Source organism: Oryctolagus cuniculus, chromosome 15, assembly GCF_051225735.1.
Source record: "Oryctolagus cuniculus isolate XC-2025 breed Fujian yellow rabbit chromosome 15, ASM5122573v1, whole genome shotgun sequence".
Classification (NCBI taxonomy): domain Eukaryota; kingdom Metazoa; phylum Chordata; class Mammalia; order Lagomorpha; family Leporidae; genus Oryctolagus; species Oryctolagus cuniculus.
The window spans coordinates 90,602,376-90,626,434 of NC_142881.1; the positions used below are offsets into that span (position 1 = coordinate 90,602,376).

Consider the following 24,059-nt stretch of genomic DNA (forward strand, 5'->3'; position numbering starts at 1 on the left):
CAGAAAAATATTGTGTAATCATAATCAATTATTATGTGACAAACCAGTATTATGATATCATAAACCAACCATTGCGCCGTCTTAGTCAATTATGATGTCATAAAACTACTATTGTGCCATAACAATCAATTGTGATGTATAAACCAAGCAGCAATTGTGAAATCACAATTGATATTGATCTCATTAAACATCATTATATTATAAAAATTGTAGGAGAGGTTCTGAGATGGTGGAGAAGGGAGGGAGCTTATTGCTCTGGTCTAGAAGAAGATAACTTTAAAAAAGTGGAGAGAGTGTAGTCTAAAGGAAGAGTTAGGAAGAAATGGCAGAGAAAATTTTATGCAAATTAGAGATACACAGTAGACCTACATGGAGGGCATGGATGCCCACAGCTCAGGACTCCAGCATCTGAAAGCCTATGCAACAGTGTTGGACAGTGCCATGAGACCAGAACTGCAGCAGTCCAAGCCACTGGTGATAAAGCTGCAGGAAAAACCAGAGGGAGCCCAATGTGGAGCCCCATGGGGAATAGTGTACCTACCAAACTACAGGAAAAAAAGGAGGGACACATTTCTCCTCGACCACCTTACAACAGTGTCCTGTAACAAACCAATAGAGCAGATGCCATTTTGGACATATGTAATAGCTGTCCCAGCCTGTGTCCATGTCCAGCAATCAGCCAAGTGAAAATTCCTGACTCTTGGCCGGTGCCGTGGCTCACTAGGCTAATCCTCCGCCTAGCGGCGCCAGCACACCAGGTTCTAGTCCTGGTCAGGGCGCTGGATTCTGTCCCGGTTGCCCCTCTTCCAGGCCAGCTCTCTGCTGTGGCCCGGGAGTGCAGTGGAGGATGGCCCAAGTGCTAGGGCCCTGCACCCCATGGGAGACCAGGAGAAGCACCTGGCTCCTGACATCGGATCAGCACGGTGCGCAGGCCGCAGCGTGCTGGCCACGGGGGCCATTGGAGGGTGAACCAATGGCAAAAGGAATACCTTTCTCTCTGTCTCTCTCTCTCACTGTCCACTCTGCCTGTCAAAAAAAAATTTAAAAATAAAATTCCTGACTCTGGTGGGAAGAACAGGCTGAGTGCTCATACCTGTAGGGAGTTTGTGTGCCAAAACTATAAAAACAAACAAATAAAGACAAAAAAACTGACTGGGTGAGAGTACTCACAATGTGACTGGCACTTTGGGCAGTCGCTGTGGGAGACTCTACATGCTCAGGGCTTCCTGGTTACCTGGTAAGGGGCATTGCTGGGGAATTTGGGCTAACACTGAAAATTTTACATATCTTTTGTGTGGTCCTTGGGACAGAGTGGACAAATATACCCATTGGGGCTAGTGCTCAGGCACTGGTCTCCTTTGAGGAGAGAAGCTCAGAAGAGCAGAATAAGTCTCCCTTCTGATAAAAAAAAAAGATTTACCAAGCCATACCTGGGTGTGTCACTTCAGACATTCCATTCATGCTAGAGAACTGAACACAACTCCCTGGCCACACTCACCACACACCTCTGGATATTCACTGAAAACAGTCCACATACCAACAGAGACATAATACAAAGATAAAAGCCACCACAGTGGAAAAAAAGAAGAAATGAATGAGTATCTCCACAAATGCCAAAAAAAATGCACCAATTGAAGAAACAAGAATAAGGAAAACAGCATGATGCATGCAAAAGAACGCAACACCTCAGTATTAGATTGTGAAGACGATATTAAAGAAATGCCAGAAATGGAATAAAAACCATTTATCATAAGATTACACAGAAGTAATCAGAAGCAAAAACATGAGCTACTGAAATGTAAATAACATGACAGAAAATTTTTCTCATGAAATCGATATCTTAAAGAGAAATCAAAATGAAATGAAAATTCAATAGAACAAATTGAAAATGCAGTGGGAACCCTCAACAACAGAATCAGTGAAGCAGAAGAAAAATGTCCAAACTAGAAGGTAAAGCACAGGAAATTATTCATTCAAACCAAGAACAAGAAGAGAAAATTAGAAAAATAAAAAAACACAGTTGGGAATCTACAGGATACTATCAAATGACCCAACATATGGATTCTAGGAGTTCCTGAAGTCATGGAGAGGGAAAAAAGATTAGAAGGCCAGAAAACAGCAGAAAACTTCCCTAATTTTGGAGATGAAAAGGGGCATCCAAATACAAGATGCACACAGAACTCCTAATAGACATGATGAGAAAAGATCTTTGCCATGAAACAGTGTAATGAAACTCAAGACAGTAAAACAGAAGATTCTAAAATGTGCACCAAAGAAATGCCAGATTACTTCCAGAGGATCTCTGATTAGACTCACAGCGGACTTCTCATCAGGAACTCTACAGGCTAGGAGAGAATGGCAAGGTATAGACCAAGTCATTAAAGAAAAAAAAAACTGTCAACCCAGAATATTATAACCTGAAAAGCTCTTAATAATGAAGGTGAAATAAAGACCTTCCAAAATAAACAGAAAGTGAAAGAATTTATGACCTCCCATTCAGCCCTACAAATGATGTTTAAGGATGTTTTGCACACAGAAACACAGAAACATGGTCATCAATACTCAAGAAGGTAAAGGAAGAAGATCCCTCAGTAAAAGTTCAAAGGAAATTCAAAGTAAACAATAAGAATGTTTTTGGAAAAATGGCAGGGCAAAGTAGCTAGTTATCAATAGTCACCTTGAATGTAAATGGCCTCAACTCCCCAGTTAAAAGGCACAGACTGACTGAATGGATTAAAAAACAAAACCTATCTATTTGCTGCTGACAAGAAACACATTTCACCAACAAATATGCATGCAGACTGAAAGTGAAAGGTTGGAAAAAGATATTCCATGCCAACAGAAACCACAAAAGAGCTGTCATAGCCATCCTAATATCAGACAAAATAGACTTTAACACATAAACTGTTAAAAGAGACAAAGATGGGCACTACATAATGATTCAGGGATCAATTCAACAGGAATATGTAACTATTATAAATATGTATGAACCTAATTACAGGACATTTGGCTATTTAAAAGAATAAGGGATCTAAAGGGATGCCTAGACACAAATAAAATAGTGATGGAGGACTTTTTTTAACTTTTATTTAATGAATATAAATTTCCAAAGTACGGCTTATGGATTACCATGGCTCCCCCCCCATAATGTCCCTCCCACCCAAACCCTCCCCTTTACCAATCCCTCTCCCCTTCCATTCACATCAAGATTCATTTTCGATTCTCTTTATATACAGAAGATCAGTTTAGCATACATTAAGTAAAGATTTCAACAGTTTGCTCCCACAGAGAAACATAAAGTGAAAAATAATAGATGATTTTTTAAATGATGATGAAATCAGATCAGACCTATTGTCATGTTTAATCTCAGTGAGAGTCAAGTTGGGTTTTGATAATTTCTTTTTTTTTTACAGAAGATCAGTTTAGTATACATTAAGTAAAGATTGCAACAGTTTGCACCCACGTAGAAACACAAAGTGAAATATACTGTTTGAGTACTCGTTATAGCATTAAATCTCAATGTACAGCACATTAAGGACAGAGATCCTACATGAGGAGTAAGTGCACAGTGACTCCAGTTGTTGACTTAACAAATTGACACTCCTGTTTATGGCATCAGTAATCTCCCTATACTCCAGTCATGAGTTTCCAAGGCTATGGAAGCCTTTTGAGTTCTCCGACTCCTATCTTGTTTAGACAAGGTCATAGTCAAAGTGGAGGTTCTCTCCTCCCTTCAGAGAAAGGTACCTCCTTCTTTGAAGACCTGTTCTTTCCACTGGGATCTCACTCGCAGAGATCTTTCATTTAGTTTTTTTTTTTTTCCAGAGTGTCTTGGCTTTCCATGCCTGAAATACTCTCATGGGCTTTTCAGCCAGATCTGAGTGCCTTTAGGGCTGTTTCTGAGGCCAGAGTGCTGTTTAGGACATCTGCCATTCTATGAGTCTGCTGAGTATCTCACTTCCCATGTTGGATCACTCTCCCCTTTATTTATTCTATCGGTTAGTGTTAGCAGGTACTAGACTTGTTTAAGTGCTCCCTTTGACTCTTAGTCCTTTCATTATGATCAATTGTGAACTGAAATTGATCACTTGGACTAGTGAGATGGCATTGGCACATGCCACCTTGATGGGATTGAATTGGAGTCCCCTGGTATGTTTCTAACTCTACCATTTGGGGCAAGTCAGCATGAGCATGTCCCAAATTGTACATTTCTTACCTCTCTTATTCCTACTCTTATGTTTAACAGGGATCACATTTCAGTTAAATTTCAACACTTAAGAATAACTGTGTGATAATTACAGAATTAAACCAGTCATATTAAGTAGAGCAGACAAAAAAACTACTAAGAGGGATAATGTATTAAGTTGTTCATTAACAGTCAGGGCTATGCTGATCAAGTCACCGTTTCTCATAGTGTCCATTTCACTTCAACAGGTTTCCTTTTTGGTGTTCAGTCAGTTGTCACCGATCAGGGAGAACATATGGTATTTGTCCCTTTGGGACTGGCTTATTTCACTCAGCATGATGTGTTCCAGATTCCTCCATTTTGTTGCAAATGACCGGATTTCATTGTTTTTGACTGCTGTATAGTATTCTATAGAGTACATATCCTATAATTTCTTTATCCAGTCTATCGTTGATGGGCATTTAGGTTGGTTCCAGGTCTTGGCTATTGTGAATTGTGCTGCGATAAACATTAGGGTGCAGACCGCTTTTTTGTTTGCCAATTTAAACTCCTTTGGGTAAATTCCAAGGAGTGGGATGGCTGGGTTGAACGGTAGGGTTATCTTCAGGTTTCTGAGGAATCTCCAGACTGACTTCCATAGTGGCTTGACCAGTTTGCATTCCCACCAACAGTGGGTTAGTGTCCCTTTTTCCCCACATCCTTGCCAGCATCTGTTGTTGGTAGATTTGTGTATGCGAGCCATTCTAACCGGGGTGAGGTGAAACCTCATTGTGGTTTTGATTTGCATTTCCCTGATTGCTAGTGACCTTGAACATTTTTTCATGTGCCTGTTGGCCATTTGGAATTCCTCTTTTGAAAAATGTCTATTGAGGCCCTTGGCCCATCTCTTAAGTGGGTTGTTGGTTTTGTTTTTGTGGAGTTTCTTGATCTCTTTGTAGATTCTGGTTATTAACCCTTTATCTGTTGCATAGTTTGCAAATATTTTTTCCCATTCTGTCGGTTGTCTCTTCACTCTCCTGACTGTTTCTTTTACAGTACAGAAACTTCTCAATTTGATGCAATCCCAATAGTTGATTTTGGCTTTGACTGCCTGTGCCTCCCGGGTCTTTTCCAGAAATTCTTTGCCTGTGCCAATATCTTGAAGGGTTTCTCCAATGTTCTCTAATAACTTGATGGTGTCAGGTCATAGATTTAGGTCTTTAATCCATGTTGAGTGGATTTTTGTGTAAGGTGTAAGGTAGGGGTCTTGCTTCATGCTTCTGCACGTGGAAATCCAGTTTTCCCAGCACCATTTATTGAATAGACTGTCCTTGCTCCAGGAATTGGTTTTAGATCCTTGATCAAATATAAGTTGGCTGTAGATGTTTGGGTTGATTTCTGGTGTTTCAATTCTGTTCCATTGGTCTATCCATCTGTTTCTGTACCAGTACCATGCTGTTTTGATTACAACTGCCCTGTAGTATGTCCTGAAATCTGGTATTGTGATGCCTCCGGCTTTATTTTTGTTGTACAAGATTGCTTTAGCTATTCGAGATCTCTTGTGCTTCCATATGAATTTCAGCATCATTTTTTCTAGATCTGAGAAGAATTTCTTTGGTATCTTGATTGGGATTGCATTGAATCTATAAATTGCTTTTGGGAGAATGGACATTTTGATAATGTTGATTCTTCCAATCCATGAGCATGGAAGATTTTTCCATTTCTTGGTATCCTCTTCTATTTCTTTCTTTAAGATTTTGTAATTCTCATCATAGAGATCTTTAACGTCCTTGGTTAAGTTTATTCCAAGGTATTTGATTGTTTTTGTAGCTATTGTGAATGGGATTGAACTTAGCAGTTCTTTCTCAGCCATGACATTGCCTGTGTATACAAAGGCTGTTGATTTTTTGTGCATTGATTTTATATCCTGCCACTTTGGCAAACTCCTCTATGAGTTCCAATAGTCTCTTAGTAGAGTTCTTTGGATCCCCTAAGTAAAGAATCATATCATCTGCAAAGAGGGATAGTTTGACTTCTTCCTTCTCAATTTGTATTCCTTTAATTTCTTTTTCTTGTCTGATGGCTCTGGCTAAAACTTCCAGAACTATGTTAAATAGAAGTGGTGAGAGTGGGCATCCCTGTCTGGTGCCAGATCTCAGTGGAAATGCTTCCAACTTTTCCCCATTCAATAGGATGCTGGCCGTGGGTTTTTCATAAATTGCTTTGATTATATTGAGGAATGTTCCTTCTATACCCAATTTGCTTAGAGTTTTCATCATGAAAGGGTGTTGAATTTTATCGAATGCTTTCTCTGCATCTATTGAGATAATCATATGGTTTTTCTTCTGCAGTCTCTTAATGTGGTGAATCACATTGATTGATTTGCGAATGTTGAACCATTCCTGCATACCAGGGATAAATCCCACTTGGTCTGGGTGGATGATTTTCCTGATGTGTTGTTGTATTATATTGGCGAGAATTTTATTGAGGATTTTTGTGTCTATGTTCATCAGGGATATTGGTCTATAATTTTCTTTCAATGCTGCATCTTTTTCTGGCGTAGGGATTAAGGTGATGCTGGCTTCATAGAAAGAATTTGGGAGGATTCCCTCTTTTTCAGTTGTTCTGAATAGTTTGAGAAGAAATGGAATCAGTTCTTCTTTAAATGTCTGGTAGAATTCAGCAGTGAATCCATCTGGTCCTGGGCTTTTCTTTGTTGGGAGGGCCTTTATTACTGTTTCAATTTCTGTTTCAGTTATGGGTCTATTTAGGTTTTCTATGTCTTCACGGTTCAATTTAGGTAGATTGCATGTGTCCAGGAATCTATCCATTTCTGATAGATTTTCTTGTTTGCTGGCATACCAGTCCTTGTAGTAATTTCTGATGATTCTTTTTTATTTCTGTGGCGTCTGTTGTTATGTTTCCTTTTTCATCTCTGATTTTATTGATTTGGGTCTTTTCTCTTCTTTTTTTAGTTAGTTGGGCCAATGGGGTGTCAATTTTGTTTATTTTTTCAAAAAACCAGCTCTTCGCTTGGCTGATTTTTTTAATGTTTTTTTGGATTCAATCCTGTTGATTTCTTCTCTGATTTTAATTATTTCTCTTCTCCTACTAGATTTGGGTCTGGTTTGCTGCAGTTTTTCTAGGTCCTTGAGATGTGCTGAAAGCTCATTTATTTGGTGCCTTTCCAATTTCTTGATATAGGGCCCTATTGCTATAAACTTGCCTCTCAATACTGCTTTTGCCGTATCCCATAAGTTTTGATATGTTGTGTACTTATCCTCATTTACTTCCAGAAATTTTCTCATTTCTCTTTTGATTTCTTGAATGACCCAGTGTTCATTCAGGAGCATGTTGTTCAGTCTCCATGTGTTTGCATACTTTCTACGGTTTCCTGATTTGCTAATTTCCAGCTTCATTCCACTGTGGTCTGAGAAGCTGCATGGTATGATTCTAATTCTTTTGAATTTGCTGAGACTTGCTTTATGACCTAGTATGTGATCAATCCTAGAGAAGGTTCCATGCACTGCTGAGAAGAATGTGAAGTCTTTAGATGTAGGATTGAAAGTTCTGTAGATATGTGTTAGATCCATTTGGGCAATAGTGTCGATTAAATCTGCTGTTTCCTTGTTGATCTTCTGTCCGGATGATCTGTCTATTTCTGAGAGTGGAGTATTGAAGTCCCCCAGTACTATTGTATTGGAATCTAAGTCTCCCTTTAAGTCCCTTAACATATCTTTTAAATAGACTGATGCCCTCTAGTTAGGTGCATATACATTTATAATAGTTACATCTTCCTGTTGAATTGAACCCTTAATCATTATATAGTGCCCCTCTTTGTCTCTCTTAACAGTTTTTGTATTAAAGTTTATTTTGTCTGATATTAATATGGCTACACCTGTTTTTTTTTTTTTTGTTGCCATGGAATATCTTTTTCCAACCTTTCACTTTCAGTCTGCATGCATCTTTGTTAGAGAGATGTGTTTCTTGTAGGCAACAAATAGTTGGGTATTGTTCCTTAAGCCCGTCAGCCATTCGGTGTCTTTTATCTGAAGAGTTAAGTCCATTAATGTTTAATGTGACTATTGATACATGGTGACTTTGCCCTGCCATTTTCCCGGAGATATTTTCTAGTATATGCTTTGAGCTTCCCATGCTCTTTTACTGGTAGGTGTTCTTCCTTTACCTTCTTTCATATTGATGGCTGTGTTTCTGTGTTTCTGAGTGTAGCACATCTTTAAGTATCTTTTGCAGGGCCGGATGAGTGGTCACAAAGTCTTTCAATTTCTGTTTGCTATGAAAGGTCTTTATTTCACCTTCATTCACAAATGAAAGCTTAGCAGGATATAATATTCTGGGCTGGCAATTTTTCTCTCTTAGCACCTGTGCTATGTCTCGCCATTCCCTCCTAGCCTGTAGTGTTTCTGATGAGAAGTCTGCTGTGAGTCTGATTGGAGATCCTCTGAGAGTAATCTGACGTTTCTCTCTTGCACATTTTAGGATCTTTTTTTTATGTTTCACTGTGGTGAGTTTAATTACAATGTGTCGTGGTGAGGATCTCTTCTGGTCATGTTTACTGGGGGTTCTATGAGCTTCCTGTACTAGGATGTCTCTGTCTTTCTCCAAACCCGGAAAGTTCTCTGCTAGTATCTCACTAAAAAGGCCTTCTAATCCTTTCTCCCTCTCCATGCCTTCAGGAACTCCTAGAACTCAAATGTTGGTTTTTTTAATAGTATCCTGTAGATTCCCAACAATATTTTTTAGATTTCTAATTTCCTCTTCTTTTCTTTGGTTTCCTGTTCTCTGTCTTCTAAGTCCGATATTCTCTCTTCTGCTTCACCCATTCTGTTTTTAAGGCTCTCTAATGTGTTTGTCATTTGATCTATTGAGCTCTTCATTTCATTTTGATTTCTCTTCACTATCACACTTTCCTGCTCTACTAGTTTCTGCGTTTCATTTTGATTCTTCCTTAAAATTTCATTTTCACGAGAGAGATTTTCAATCCTGTCCAATAAGGATTTCTGTAGTTCAAGGATTTGCTTTTGAAAACTTCTAAATGTTCTTATCATAAATTTTTTGAAATCCGTATCTTGCATTTCTTCTATCTCATCATCTTCATAATCTTGGCTTGGGGTATTTTGTTTATTTGGAGGCGTCATAGTGTCATCGTTGATCTTGTTCCCTTCATTTCTGTGTTTATTGCTTGGCATGGTTAATTCTTTTTCCCTCACTGTGAGGTGTTTTTTTTTTTATACTATGTCTGTGTTAAGTGGACTGCCTGCTGTTGGAGGAGCCTTGGAGGCTTGAGATGGGTGTGGCCTGAGAGCTCTGCTTGGTTCTTCAGGGTTACGGGTGTGCAAAGGTGACACCCTCAGGTCACCTCAGGTTATGCGTGGTAAATCTCTATTTATTTATTTATTCATTTATTTATTTTATTTTTTATTCAGGAGGTAAGTAATACTGCAAGGCTGAGCAGAATTGATGGTATTTAGCTTCCGATCTCTGGCTTCTACCCAGAGTCTGTGCAGGCTCGGTTTCTCCTGCGGACTCCCACTGGGTTGCCTAGGCTACTGAATTGTAGCCTTAACTCTCCCCTTTTATTATGTATATCCCAGCTCTTTGTCTCTTGCTTGCCTTTGCAAGGTTGGTGGAGAGAGAAACTTGTCTGTACCAGTACCCCCCCCCCCACTTTTTTTTTTCCTTCTCTCCTATAGTCAGTCTGGTGAACTTTCCTGCTTCAAAGCCTGCTTCCCTCTAAAATTCTGTCTGCTGTTTCCCCGCCAATGTCTCTGGTTACTGAGCTCACCTCCCCTTCCAGCGCCGATGTGTGGACTCAGAGCCCTGGGCGTCCCTCCTCTCCCTGCTGGTGTCTGTGTCACATCGGTGATGGAGGACTTTAATGCCCCACTTTCAGCAATGGGCAAATCATCCAGACAGAAAATCAGTAAGGAAACAGAAGATTTAATCAATACTATAGATCAAATGCACCTTACAGATATCTACAGAACATTTCATCCTACAGTTGCAGAATAAACATTCTTCTAAGCTGTGCATGGATCATTTTCTAGGATTGGCAACATGATAGACCATAAAGCAAGTCTAAACAAATTCAAGAAAATCAAAATCATACCATGTATCTTCTCAGACCACAATAGATTGAAGCTGGAAATCAACACTCAGGAATCTCTAGAATACTTGCAAACACACAGAGACTGAAGAACATGCTCCTGAATAAACAGTGGGTCATAGAAGAAATAAAAAAGAGAAATCAAAACATTTCTGGAAACAAATGAAAATGAGAATACAACATATCAAACCTGTGGGATACAGCAAAGGCCGTATTAAGAGGAAAGTTTATAGCAACAGGTGTCTACATCAAGTAAGTGGAAAGGCTCCAAATAAATGAGCCATCAATGCATCCAAAGAATCTAGAAAAAAACAACAGTAAACCAAACCTGAAACTAGTAGGAGAAAAGAAATAATTAAAATTAGAGAAGAAATCAATAAAATTGAAACAAAAAATACAAAATATCAGCAAAAGGAAAAGTTGGTTTTTTGAAAAAATAAACAAAATTGACACACCATTGGCCTGACTAACCAAAAAAAGTAGAGAGAAGACCCAAATCAATGAAATTAGAGATGAAAAAGGAAATGAAATAAGACATCACTGAAATAAAAAGATTTATCAGAAATTATTATGAACAGCTGTATGCCACAAATTGAGAAATCTAGAAGAAATGGATAGATTCCTAGGCTCATACAACCTACCAAAATTGAGCCACTAAGACATAGAAAACCTAAACAGACCCATAACCAAGATGGCAATTGAATCAGTAAAAGAATCCCCTCTCCCTCTAACAAAGAAAAGCCCAGAACTGGATGGATTCACTGCTGAATTCTACCAGACTTATAAAGAAGAACTAACTCCAATTCTTCTCAAGTTACTCAAAGCAATTAAAAGGGAGAGGAATCCTCCCAAATTCTTTCTAGGAAGCCAGCATCACCTTAATTCCTAAACCTGAAAAAAATGCAACAGAGAAAGAGAACTACAGACCAATTTCCCTGATGAATATAGACTCAAAAATCCTCCAAAAATTTCTAGCCAATCAAATCTGATAACACATCAGAAACATCCATCCAGAACAAATGGTCTTCATCCCTGGTATGCAGGGATGGTTCAACCTCCACAAATCAAACAATGTGAAACATCACATTAACAAACTGCTGAACAGAAACCATATGATTATCTCAATAGATGCAGAGAATGCATTTGATAAAATACAACATGTTTTCATGATCAAAACTATAAGCAAATTGCATAAAGAAGGAACATTTCTCAACACAAGGCAATTTATAACCAACCATGGCCAGCGTCCTATTGAATGGGGGAAAGTTGGAAGCATTCCCATTGAGACCTGTACCAGAGAGGGATGCCCACTCTCTCCATTGCTATTCAATATAATCCTGGAAGTTTTAGCCAGTGCCATTAGGCAAGAAAAAGAAATCAAAGAGATATAAATTGAGAAGGAGGAAGTCAAACTATCCCTATTTGCAGATGACATGATTCTATTTATAGGGGATCCAGAAGACTCCACTAAGAGACTACTGGAAATCATAGAAGAGTTTGGTAAAATAACAGGATATAAAGCTAATACACAAAAATCAACAGCTTTTGTGTATGTACACAATGCCATGACTGAGAAACAACTTCTAAGATCAATCTCATTCACAACAGCCACAAAAAATATCAAATATCATGGAATACTTTTAACCAAAGATGTCAAAGATCCCTACAATTGAAACACCAAACATTCATGAAATAAATAGAAGGTACAAAAAATGGAAAAATCTCAAATGTTCATGGATTAAAAAAACCAATATCATCAAAATGTCCATTCTTCTGAAAGCAATTTACAGATTCAATGTGATACCAATCAAAATACCAGACAGTCTTCTCAAACCTAGAAAAATGATGCTGAAATCTATATGGAAGCACAGGAGGCCTCAAATAGCTAAAACAATCTTTTTCAACAAAAACAGAACCAGAGGCATCACAATACCAGATTTCAAGACATACAAGGCAGTTGTAGTCAAAACAGCCTAGTACTGGTACAAAAACACATAGATAGATGAATTGGAACAAAGTAGATATCTACAACCAACTTATATTTAATCAAGGAGCTAGAACTAATCCCTGGAGCAAGGACAATCTCATCAACAAATGGTGCTGGGAAAACTGGATTTCCACATGCAGAAGTATGAAGCAGCACCCCTACGTTACACCTTATACAAAATCCACTCAACTTGAATTAAAGATCTATATCTAGGACCCCAAACCATCAAATTAATATAGAGCTTTGGGGAAATCCTGTAAGAAATTGTCACAGGCAAAAAGTTCTTGGAAAAGGCACAGGCACAGGCAACCAAAGCCAAAATTAACAAATGCTGTTACTTCAACTTGAGAAGTTTCTGTATGGTAAAAGAACAGTAAGGAAAGTGAAGAGGCAAATGATAAAATGGAAGAAATTTTTTAACTGATAAAGGATTAATAACCAGAATCTTCAAAGAGGTCAAGAAATTCCACAACAACAAAACAAAAACCCAGTTAAGCATTTGGCCAAGGATTTAAACAGACATTTTTCAAAGGAGGAAATCAAAATGGCCTACAGACACATGAAAAAATGTTCAGAATCCCAAGACATAGTGGCAAAAATGGTTCTGCATGAAAGATCTCTGTGAATGACACTCCAGTGGAAAGAAGTGGCCATCAAAGAAGGATGTATTTTTCTTTGAATGCAGGAGAGAACTTCCACTTTCCACATGGCCCTGTCTAAACACCGACGGAGTTCGTGGACTCAAAAAGCTTCCATAGCATTGGCAGCTCATATCAAAAGCCTTGGGTGATCACTGAGATCATAAATAAGAGTGTCAGCTGTTAAATCAACAACAGGATTCACTCTGCACAGCTCCCCATGTTGGACCTCTGCCCTTAGTGAGGTGTACTATGAGAATTAACGGTAAAACTTGTCTTCAAACTGTGCTTTATACTTTATGTAGGTGCAAATTTTTGAAATCTCTACTTAGTATAGAGTTGGTCTTGTGTATCTAAAGTCAATTAAAATGAATCTTAATGGAAGATGAAATGGAAGAGGGAGTAGGACGGGGGATGGAAGTGGGAGTGGGAGGGTGCAAATGGGGGAAAGAAATACTATAACCCTAAAAGCTGTACATATGTTATTTGTATTCATTAAATAAAAACCTTCAAAAAAGAAAAGAAAAGGTAGATAACAAAAAAAAAAGTTCAGGATCACTAGCTGGTGGGGAAATGCAAATCAAAACCACAATGAGAGGGGCTGGCACTGTGGCATAGCGGGTAAAGCCTCCGCCTGCAGTGCCGGCATCCCATATGATTGTCAGTTCCAGTCCAAGATGCTCCATTTCTGACCCAGCTCTCTGCTATGGCCTGGGAAAGCAGTAAAGATGGCCCAAGTGCTTGGGCCCCTGCACCCCCATGGGAGACTTGGAGGAAGATCCTGCCTCCTGCCTTTGGATTGGCACAGCCATCTGTGTCATTTTTGCCACAGTGTCTCGGCTTTCCATGCCTGAAATACCCATGACAGTATTTTAGGTATGGAAAACGAAGACACTGTGGCAAAAAAAATGACCTAAATGAAAGATCTCTGTGATTGAGATCCCAGTGGAAAGAATGGGAATTCAAAGAAGGAGGTACCTTTCTCTGAAGGGAGGCTAGAGCTTCCACTTTGATTATGGCCTTGTCTAAATAAGGTCAGAGTTTGTGAACTCAAGAGGCTTCCCTAGCCTTGGCAGCTCATGACAAGAGCCTTGGTTGATTACTGATGTCATAAATAAGAGTTCAATTATTAAATCAACAATGGGAATCACTATACACTTGCTCCCCATGTAGGATCTCTTTCCTTAATGTGTTGTACTATGCAAATTAATAGTAAAACTTGTCTTCAAACAGTACTTTATACTTTGTGTGTATGTGTGTGTTCAACTGCTGAAAAATTTACTTAGTATACACCAGGTTGATCTTCTGTATATAATGATAATTGAAAATGAATCTTAAAGAATAATGGGATGGGAGAGGGAGTGGGAGATGGTATGGTTGCAGGTGGGAGGGAGGTTATGGGGGGGAAAGCTGGTATAATCCAAAAGTTGTACTTTTGTAATTTATATTTATTAAATAAATGCATAAAAATAAATATTTAATTAATATTTATCAATTTAACAATAATTAATAATTTATTAATTAATTATTAATAATTTGATGATAATTAAATTAATAAATATTTAATATTAAAATAGCACTTTGACCTCAGAATCAGCCCTTAAGGCATTTTTTTTCTGGCTGAAAATCCCATGAGAGCTTTTCAGGCATGGAAAGCCAAGACACTGTGGCAAAAATATGTGCTACATGAAGGATCTCCGTGAATCAGACTCCAGTGGAAAGATGGGCCAACAAAGAAGGACATACTTTTCTCTGAAGTGAGGAGAGAACCTCCACATTGCCTTTGGCCTTGCCTAAATACTGACTGAAACTTTGGTCTCAAAATGATTCCATAGCCCAGGCAACTCATGGCACGAGTCAGTGATCATGTAACCACTGATGTCACACATAAGAGTGTTAATTGTTAACAGCGGGAATCACTGTGTACTTACTCCCCATGCAGGATCTCTGTCCTAAATGAGTCATGCTATGAGATTTAACTGTAACACTTGTTCTCAGTTTTATATATTTAGTTTGTACATGTGTGTAAATAGTTGAAATCTTTACTTAGTTTAGAATTGGTCTTCTGCATATAAAGTTAATTAAAAATGAATCTTAAGGGAGAATAAGACTGGGAATGGGAGCGGGAAGAGGAAGGGGGAGGCAGTGGGGGCTGGGAGGGTGGGTATGTGTGAAGAATCACTGTATTCCTAGATGTTCTCATGAAATTTATCCCCATCAAATAAAAGGTTTCTAAAAAAAATAAAGTTAGTGATGCTACCTTTGATTTGAAATTTATGAAAAAGATCAGATTAACTCCATGAATGATTTTATTATTATTAAATGAAGTCAAACTATATCTGTATTTAATAAGAATGAATATTAAATGCAGTTAAGCACAGAATTATTCATAGGTGTATAAAACTGATTGAAAATAGATCCCAGTTAAAAATAAAAGTGGGAGGGGCTGGTGCTGAGAGGTACCTGGTAAAGCTGCCTCCTGCAGTGCCAGCATCCCATAGAGGCACAAATTTGAGTCCTGGCTGCTCCATTTCTAGTGCAGCTCTCTGCTACTGCCTAGGGAAGCAATGGAAGATGGCCCAAGTCCTCAGGTCCCTGCAACCACATGGAAGACCCAGAAGAAGCTCCTGCCTCCTGGCTTTGGATCAGCACAGCTCTGGCCATTGTGGCCAATTGGAGAGTGAACCAGCGGATGGAAACCCTCTTTCTCTCTCTCTCTCTCTCTCTCTCTACCTCTCTGTGTAACTCTGAGTTTCAAATAAATAAATAAATTTTAAAAAGAGTGGGAATAAGGGAGGGAGATACACAGTTTGGCACACATTCCCATGGGCTTACCTATAAGGGTAAAGCCAAAAACTTGCTATGAGACTCTAAATCTCATTAAGCTGGGTGGTACTAACACCATCTTACATGTTAAAGTGATCATATTAAGTGTCTAATTGATCATATAGACAGGAGTAAGCATCCAAGGGATCACATACATAAGACCGAGTGTCTGCTAATAACAACAGATAGAATTAAAAAGGAGAGAATGTTCCAACATGAGCAGCAGCCCACAAAGCAGATTCATAGAATGACAAACACCTAAATAGCACTCTGATCTCAGAATCAGCCTTTAAGGCATTTATTTTGTTCTGGTTGAAAAACCCATGAGAGCATTTCAGGCATGGAAAGCCAAGACACTGTGGCAAAAAATGATCTACACAAAGAATCTTTGTGAATGAAACCCCAGTGGAAAGATGGGCCATCAAAGAAGGAGGTACTCTTCTTCTAGAGGTAGGAGAGAACTTCAAAATTGCTGTGTTCCTGTCTGAAAACTCATGGAGTTTTTGGACTCAAAAGACTTCCATGGCCTTGGCAGCTCATGTCAAGAGCCTCAGGTGATCACTGATATCATAAATAAGAGCACCAATTGTTAAGTCAACAACAGGAGTCACTGTGCACTTACTCCCCATGTAGGACCTCTGTCCTTAATGAGTTGTACTATGAGAATCAACTGTAAAAACTTGTTTTCAAACAGTACTTCATACTTTGTGTGTCTATGGGGGTGAAAACAGTTGAAATCTCTACTTAGTATAGAGTTGGTTTTCTGTACATAAAGTCAATTAAAAACAAATCTTTATGAAGAATGGAATGGGGGAAGGAGTAGGAGATGGAATGGGAATGGGGATGGGAGGGCAGCTATGGGGGGAAGAACCTCTATATACCTAAAGCTGTACATATGAAATTTGTATTCATTAAATAAAAAATTTCTTTTAAAAAATAAAGTTATGTTTGAAGATGTTATGAAAAAATAATTTGGTGAATCAGAAGGGTTACTACTCAGAATACACGATTCTAGGCACTTTTATAGGCCATTAAATTTTATGCTTAATAGTTAAAAGCTCCAAACTATTAACATAAAGATTCATCTAAAAACATATATTTTCAACTATATCATGAGAGAAAAATCAACACAGAAATGAGTCATTTGCATTGATTCATTTAAATCAATGGATATGTAAATAATAAAGGATGAACTACATAAACATAAATATTAAGTAATTCATTTAATAGCTTAATTAAGCATAGAAATAAATTAGCAACATTTTAAAAAGGAAATAAAGGATAAATTGCCTTTTTAGAATCCAGATATAAGTGTTTAAATAGAAAGATACAGTAGGTATAAATTTTTTTGTTACATGCCTCATGGCAGGAATCCTGCAGATCTAATTTTCTGGGCACTGTAATGACAATAGAAACCATCAAGTAAAGTCTAATCATAGCAAGTGATACGTACCTACATGTACATTGCATGAAGATCATTTAAGTTAACTCATAATTTTAATAAGAAATCCAGGATTATTTTTGTAGATTCATGGAGGTGATAATGAGGAAAATGATGATTGAAGATAAAATCCTGAATTAGATAAATAATCCTACCAATACTAGTTTAATGTTATAGCAATACCATAATTTTGGACTTGTATATAGGTACTATTCTTGCCAAGGTAGTGTAATATTTTATAAGTTTATGAAAATGTGAAATTAGGTATAAAATATTACAATTTTTATATTCCACAAATTATCATTACCTTATAGTACAGTGAGGAAGAGGAGTGTATTCCAAAGAAAAAGAAAAAGATATTTCTCATGAAATACAGTTGTCTACTACAAAAAAGTCTATGTGAAAAATTATGTTGTATACTCTTGAAAATTATACTATTGGGTGACAATATTGTATAATATAACAACTTACAGTGAACAAAGTTAAAATTCATAAATGCTATTATATTCATTAAATACCTAATAAATTGGAGGAAAATTTTGAGGACTCCCAACTACAAAAATAAACCAAGAAAATGGTCCAAGGAAGGAACCAAACTAAGAAATAAGTTCTCCATTCATATAAGATTTATCAAAAGAGATGACAAATCTATTTGGGTTATTCAAATTAGAGAGATCAAAAGGAATTAAAAATAACTAAATTCAAATATTCCAAGGCTGTATCTCATTCATATGAGAAACAATCTTTCTATTATTTTTCAGACAAGAAATAACCTACCACAATAAAATTCCACAACACAGAAGCTTCAGACATAGGGATGGTATTTGTAAAATATAAGTCAATACAATGGAGATGGAGGAATCACAAAAAAAACATGAAAATAACAAGAAATTATATGCATAAAATACATACTTGGAAACACCAAGTAAATAACTGAAAATGTAGTTAACCTACTTAATATAAAACATGTTAAACAATAGACTGAGTGGAAAAAAGGCTACCGAATTGTCATATTGAGCACAATCTGTGCAAATACAGTAAAAAAAGAAAATAGAAGTTAGAAAATAAATCTACATAAAGAAATGTAAAAATGAGAAAGAATTATATAATGTAGCTGTCTCTCTGGCTATACAAAAGAAACAAAAAACAATAGTCTAATTACTTATATAAATTTACAAAATTGACAAGGCACAAATCCATGAATTCAAAAGTTTAGTGTGTCAAAAAGTGAAAGTTTAATAAAAATACTTAAATCATTTCTATACTTTATAACAGCAGAGGAAGAAAGGACTCACATAAGTGAGAAAAGAAGGATGATAACCTACAAAAACAAAGCAAAATTCTCACAGTTTGTATAGTGTCAAAACAGAAATAAATATTATCAGATCATAGAGAAACTGTCATTACAGTTAGAATTGAATACTTAGTTAATATACTTCAATAAACAAAGGTAAATTTAGATTCCTTTCTTCAGTAAGAATATCGTTTCTTGAATTCTTAATGAAAGATTTTGTGATTACATACCGAAAGGAGCTTCATTAGGTTCGCATTCCAAAAAGAAAAAGAAATGTTTTCCTACATTAAGTTAGGAAAGTGTAAGAAAAAGAAACTTCAATATATAGAGACCATTGAACTAAGAGAGGCATATAATCTTTGGCAGTGTCAAAGTAAAGAAAATATTTAGTACATATTAAAAATACCAGTAATGGGGTGGTTCTGTGAAGTAACAGGTAAAACTACCACCTGCACTGCCAGCAACCCATATGGGCACCAGTTCAAGTCCTGGCTGCTCCACTTCTAATCTAGCTCTCTGCTATGGTGTGAGAAAGCAGTGGGAGATGGCCCAAGTCCTTGGGCCCCTGCACCCAAGTGGAAGACCTGGAAGAAGCTCCTGGCTCCTGGCTTCAGATTGGCACAGCTTCTGCCATTGCAGCCATTTGGGGAGCAAACCAGTGGATAAAAGACCTCTCTCTCTCTCTCTGCCTCTGCCTCTCTATAACTCTTCCTTTCAAATAAATAAATAAATCTTTTAAAAACACAAGTAAAATTCTACGTATTTAAATTTTATTTTAAAGTCTTAGGTTTTAAAAATATTTAACAGATGCTAGAATTTCTTTTCAGATTTTTTCATCAACTTGTTAAAATTGATGTCATATCAATCATGTTTTTGAAAAATACCAATTATTCTTTTATCAGAACTAATAAACACCAAAGGACTAGCCATGGCATAGACATTAACCACAAGTCTCTGGACATCCCATATAACTGGATCATATTTTCCAAATATGGTTGAGAAGGATGAGATGATGATATCTAAACAGTACATTATCACAAAGAAACTAACCAGCAGCAGGACAGTCTGGGTGGCCCTTTTTGCTGGGGAGGTTCTTGGGGTAATGCTTGTGCTGTGAAGGTACTCAGACCTCCTCTCATGGCTTGATAAGAAAATCACCATGTATGCACTGGAGAGCAGCATGATTCCTACAAAGACGACATTCTGGGACAATGCAAGTGTCAAAAATATTTCCATGATGATGGGTTTCATTGAGGAAAGTGAGCAGTACATATTGATATTGAATAAATTAGTCATGTTGGAATGAGCTACAGTATAGATGATCATGTTACTATTGGAAGACAAGTTGAGGGACCAAAAACAGAAGAAAGCATAGCTAACATAATTTGTGAGTTTATGTTTAAATCTTGACAAGCAGAAGGTGCTGGGGCTGATGGTGATGACCTGGATGATGCTGAGGAGGCAGGTGGTACAGATGGACAGGCCCCTCATCACCCTGCTCATATAGAGCAAAGCCTTACATTTGAAGTCATTTGGAAAATTCAGCGACATGAACATGTCTGCAGATAATGTATCCAATGCAGTGAGTAGCATCACTATGTGAACAAAAGCCAAGTGGCAGGTGGTCAAATCAGTGGGCTTAGGCCTATGATTCTGGTAGATGTTGAAGATGTGGAAGAGAAGGAGAAAGGCATTGGCTAAGATTCCAATTCCAGCTTGGAAAAAATACACATTTTTTAGTGACAACATAATTGGGAATTTTGTCATCTTGACAGCACACAGGAAACATTTTAGATACCTGAAAAACAATAGAGACCTCCTATCATCATTGCTCTTTCTTTTTGTCATGAAAATAATTACAAATTATCCTTTTTTATCTTCTTATTTTTAAAAAACAGAATATTTTATAGAAATTCTTTATCATAAAGTTTCTGTACTACTCTACAACAAATGAATTTTTCCATCATTTCCATTTTCTGAACCTTTTTATGACTTATCTATTTGTAGATTTCAAAAACTTTTGCAAAAAAATAAAATTATTTTTAATTTCATTTTTCTGTAAACTTTTTGAAGCATTCAATTTATACATATACACACAGTTCAAACATAAATCATACCCAGAAGTGAATGGCTGAAGTAAAAAATTCCTCTAAAAACACATGACATGTATTAGTTAACAAAGGATATATTTCATAGTTGATTAAATGGTTGTTGAAACATTTGTGTATCAGAACTAAATAACTGATTGCTCCAGAAACATGTGTCTGCACCCTCACCACAATATAAAACCAGGAAAAGCCCCAAGATCATATTAACTAAAGGAGTAACTGTTATTACATTTGAAGGATCATAATCAATTCAATTTCAAGAATATATTGATAAATGGAATAATATCTATGTAATTATTTTGGCTATATTTATATATAATTTTGGTGTTCTACCTCAAACATTATGAGCCATTCAGGAAAAGAGATAATTACAGGAAAGAGAGCAGAAAAGGATTTAAATATTTTCTTCTCCCACACAGTATACTTGGCTGATTCTCATATCCCTCATTGTCATATCTAACTCATATCCCTCATTCTGTAGATGCCCACCGTGCACTGAAACAGACTTGATCTTACAGATCATCAATTGTTCTATTTCCATTGAGGCTCTTGGTAACATGCAGACTGAGTTAGGAAAAATGTGGTTACTGTGGATGATCATTAATAGGCGGACTATAATCATTTACATAATTTCTTTTGAAAACTTTTCAAAATTCCCGAAACTAAGTGATCTACAAAAATATAAGAACCCCAAAATATCACTTACTATTTATTTGAATTTTAAAATTAATTTTGTATCTCATATTTTATGTGAGTAATCTGGCTGTCTAATTATGGAAGGATCACTGAATTCGCAACAATAGGCTACTGACCTGGGAGAAATAGAATAGAGGGAAGTTTGAGTGTGGTCACCTATAACTTTGTCAATGTGAAATGGATGTAACTGGAAACCATTATACTTAGTGAAATAACCCAGTCCCAAAAAGACAAATACCATATGTTTTCTCTGATCTGTGGTAACAGAGTACCTAAAAGGTAACCTATAGAATTGTAATAGGCATTTTAAGATTTGATAATTGTTTACAGTCCTTGTCTCAACTCTCGAGGGACAGTGTTTTTCTCATGCTATTTGTTGAAACTTTACTTAGTATAGTATTAATCTTATGCGTATAAAGTTAACTGAAATTACATTTTGTAAAAAATAAGAATGAGGATATGAGAAGGAGAAGGAGGAAGAAGAAGGGTGAGATCATGTGCAGGAGAAAGAGTAAGGTAGAAACTATCAACATGGTCCTGATTCTGTATATAGGAAATACATGAAATTTGAATGCCTTAAATATAATTTTTTTTGACAGGCAGAGTGGACAGTGAGAGAGAGAGACAGAGAGAAAGGTCTTCCTTTTTGCCATTGGTTCACCCTCCAATGGCCGCCGCGGCCGGTGCACTGCGGCTGGTGCACCACGCTGACCCAATGGCAGGAGCCAGGTGCTTTTCCTGGTCTCCCATGTGGGTGCAGGGCCCAAGGACTTGGGCCATCCTCCACTGCACTCCCTGGCCACAGCAGAGAGCTGGCCTGGAAGAGCGGCAACCGGGACAGAATCCGGCGCCCCAGCTGGGACTAGAACCCGGTGTGCGGGGCCGCAAGGCGGAGGATTAACCTAGTGAGCCACGGCGCCGGCCTTAAATATAATTTTCAAAAATGAATAATTGGGTCCTTTTTTGAACAAAGTAAATGCTTTAAAATCTGAGGCTGAGAGTGAATTCCCTGAGCAATCTCAGGAGACAGAAAGTGTAGACAACATTCCCCCTCTTTATTCTGGCTTTCACTTTATACTCTAAAGTATTTATGTAATTATGAATTATTGTGAGGAAAATATCAGTAATTAAAAGATTGATGAAATCTCTGGTCTTAGATTAGGCATGCACATAAAACAGAAGCAATAAAATGACAGAGGGAAGCCACCTGCACAAATTCAACCATTATTTTTACACAAAGCATGTTTTTTTTTAACTTTTATTTAATGAATATAAATTTCCAAAGTACGATTTATGGATTACAATGGCTTCCCCCACATACCGTCCCTCCCACCCACTACCCTCCCCTTTCCCACTCCCTCTCCCCTTCCATTCACATCAAGATTCATTTTCAATTATCTTGATATACAGAAGATCAGCTTAGTATACATTAAGTAAGGATTTCAACAGTTTGCTCACACAAAAACAAAAAGTGAAAAATAATAGATGATTTTTTTTAAATGATGATGAAATCAGATCAGACCTATTGTCATGTTTAATCCCAGTGAGAGTCAAGTTGGGAGTTGACAATTTCTTCTTCTTCTTTTTTTTTTTTTTTTTTTTTTTACAGAGGATCAGTTTAGTATACATTAGGTAAAGATTTCAACAGTTTGCACCCCCATAGAAACACAAAGTGAAATATATTGTTTGAGTACTCGTTATAGCATTAAATCTCAATACACAGCACATTAAGGACAGAGATCCTACATGAGGAGTAAGTGCACAGTGACTCCTGTTGTTGACTTTACCAATTGACACTCCTGTTTATGGCATCAGTAGTCTCCCTATGCTCCGGTCATGAGTTTCCAAGGCTATGGAAGTCCTCTGAGTTCTCCGATTCTTATCTTGTTTAGACAAGGTCATAGTCAAAGTGGAGGTTCTCTCCTCCCTTCAGAGAAAGGTACCTCCTTCTTTGAAGACCTGTTCTTTCCACTGGGATCTCACTCGCAGAGATCTTTTGCCAGAGTGTCTTGGCTTTCCATGCCTGAAATACTCTCATGGGCTTTTCAGCCAGATCCGAATGCCTTTAGGGCTGATTCTGAGGCCAGAGTACTATTTAGGACATCTGCCATTCTATGAGTCTGCTGAGTATCTCACTTCCCATGTTGGATCACTCTCCCCTTTATTTATTCCATCGGTTAGTGTTAGCAGGTACTAGACTTGTTTATGTGCTCCCTTTGACTCTTAGTCCTTTCATTATGATCAATTGTGAACTGAAATTGATCACTTGGAATAGTGAGATGGCATTGGTACATGCCACCTTGATGGGATTGAATTGGAATCCCCTGGTATGTTTCTAACTCTACCATTTGGGGCAAGTCAGCTTGAGCATGTCCCAAATTATACATCTCTTCCCTCTCTTATTCCCACTCTTATGTTATGATCAGCATAGCCCTGACTGTTAATGAACAACTTAATACATTATCCCTCTTAGTAGTTTTTTTGTCTGTTCTACTTAATATGACTGGTTTAATTCTGTAATTAATACACAGTTATTCTTAAGTGTTAAAAATTAACTGAAATGTGATCTCTGTTACACAAAGCATGTTTTAAAAAATTATTTACTCAAAAGACAGAAATATAGACCAACACACACACAGAGACAGAGTGACAGAGAGAGAGAGAGAGAGAGAGAGAGAGAGTTATCTTACATCCACTAGTTTACTCACCTCAGATGCTCACAAAAGCTGAGGCTGGGCCTGGCTAAAGACAGGGCTGAAGAACTCCATTTTGGTCTC

General features: G+C 37.4%; 1 protein-coding gene across 1 annotated transcript; it reads right to left on the reverse strand.

Annotated features, from left to right (window-relative positions):
• Window positions 1-19,339: 19,339 nt before the first annotated feature.
• LOC149122175 (vomeronasal type-1 receptor 94-like) lies at window positions 19,340-20,227 on the reverse strand. Its single transcript, XM_089313766.1, has one exon. The coding sequence runs from the start codon at window positions 20,225-20,227 to the stop codon at window positions 19,340-19,342; it is 888 nt and encodes a 295-aa protein (XP_089169892.1).
• Window positions 20,228-24,059: the final 3,832 nt, after the last annotated feature.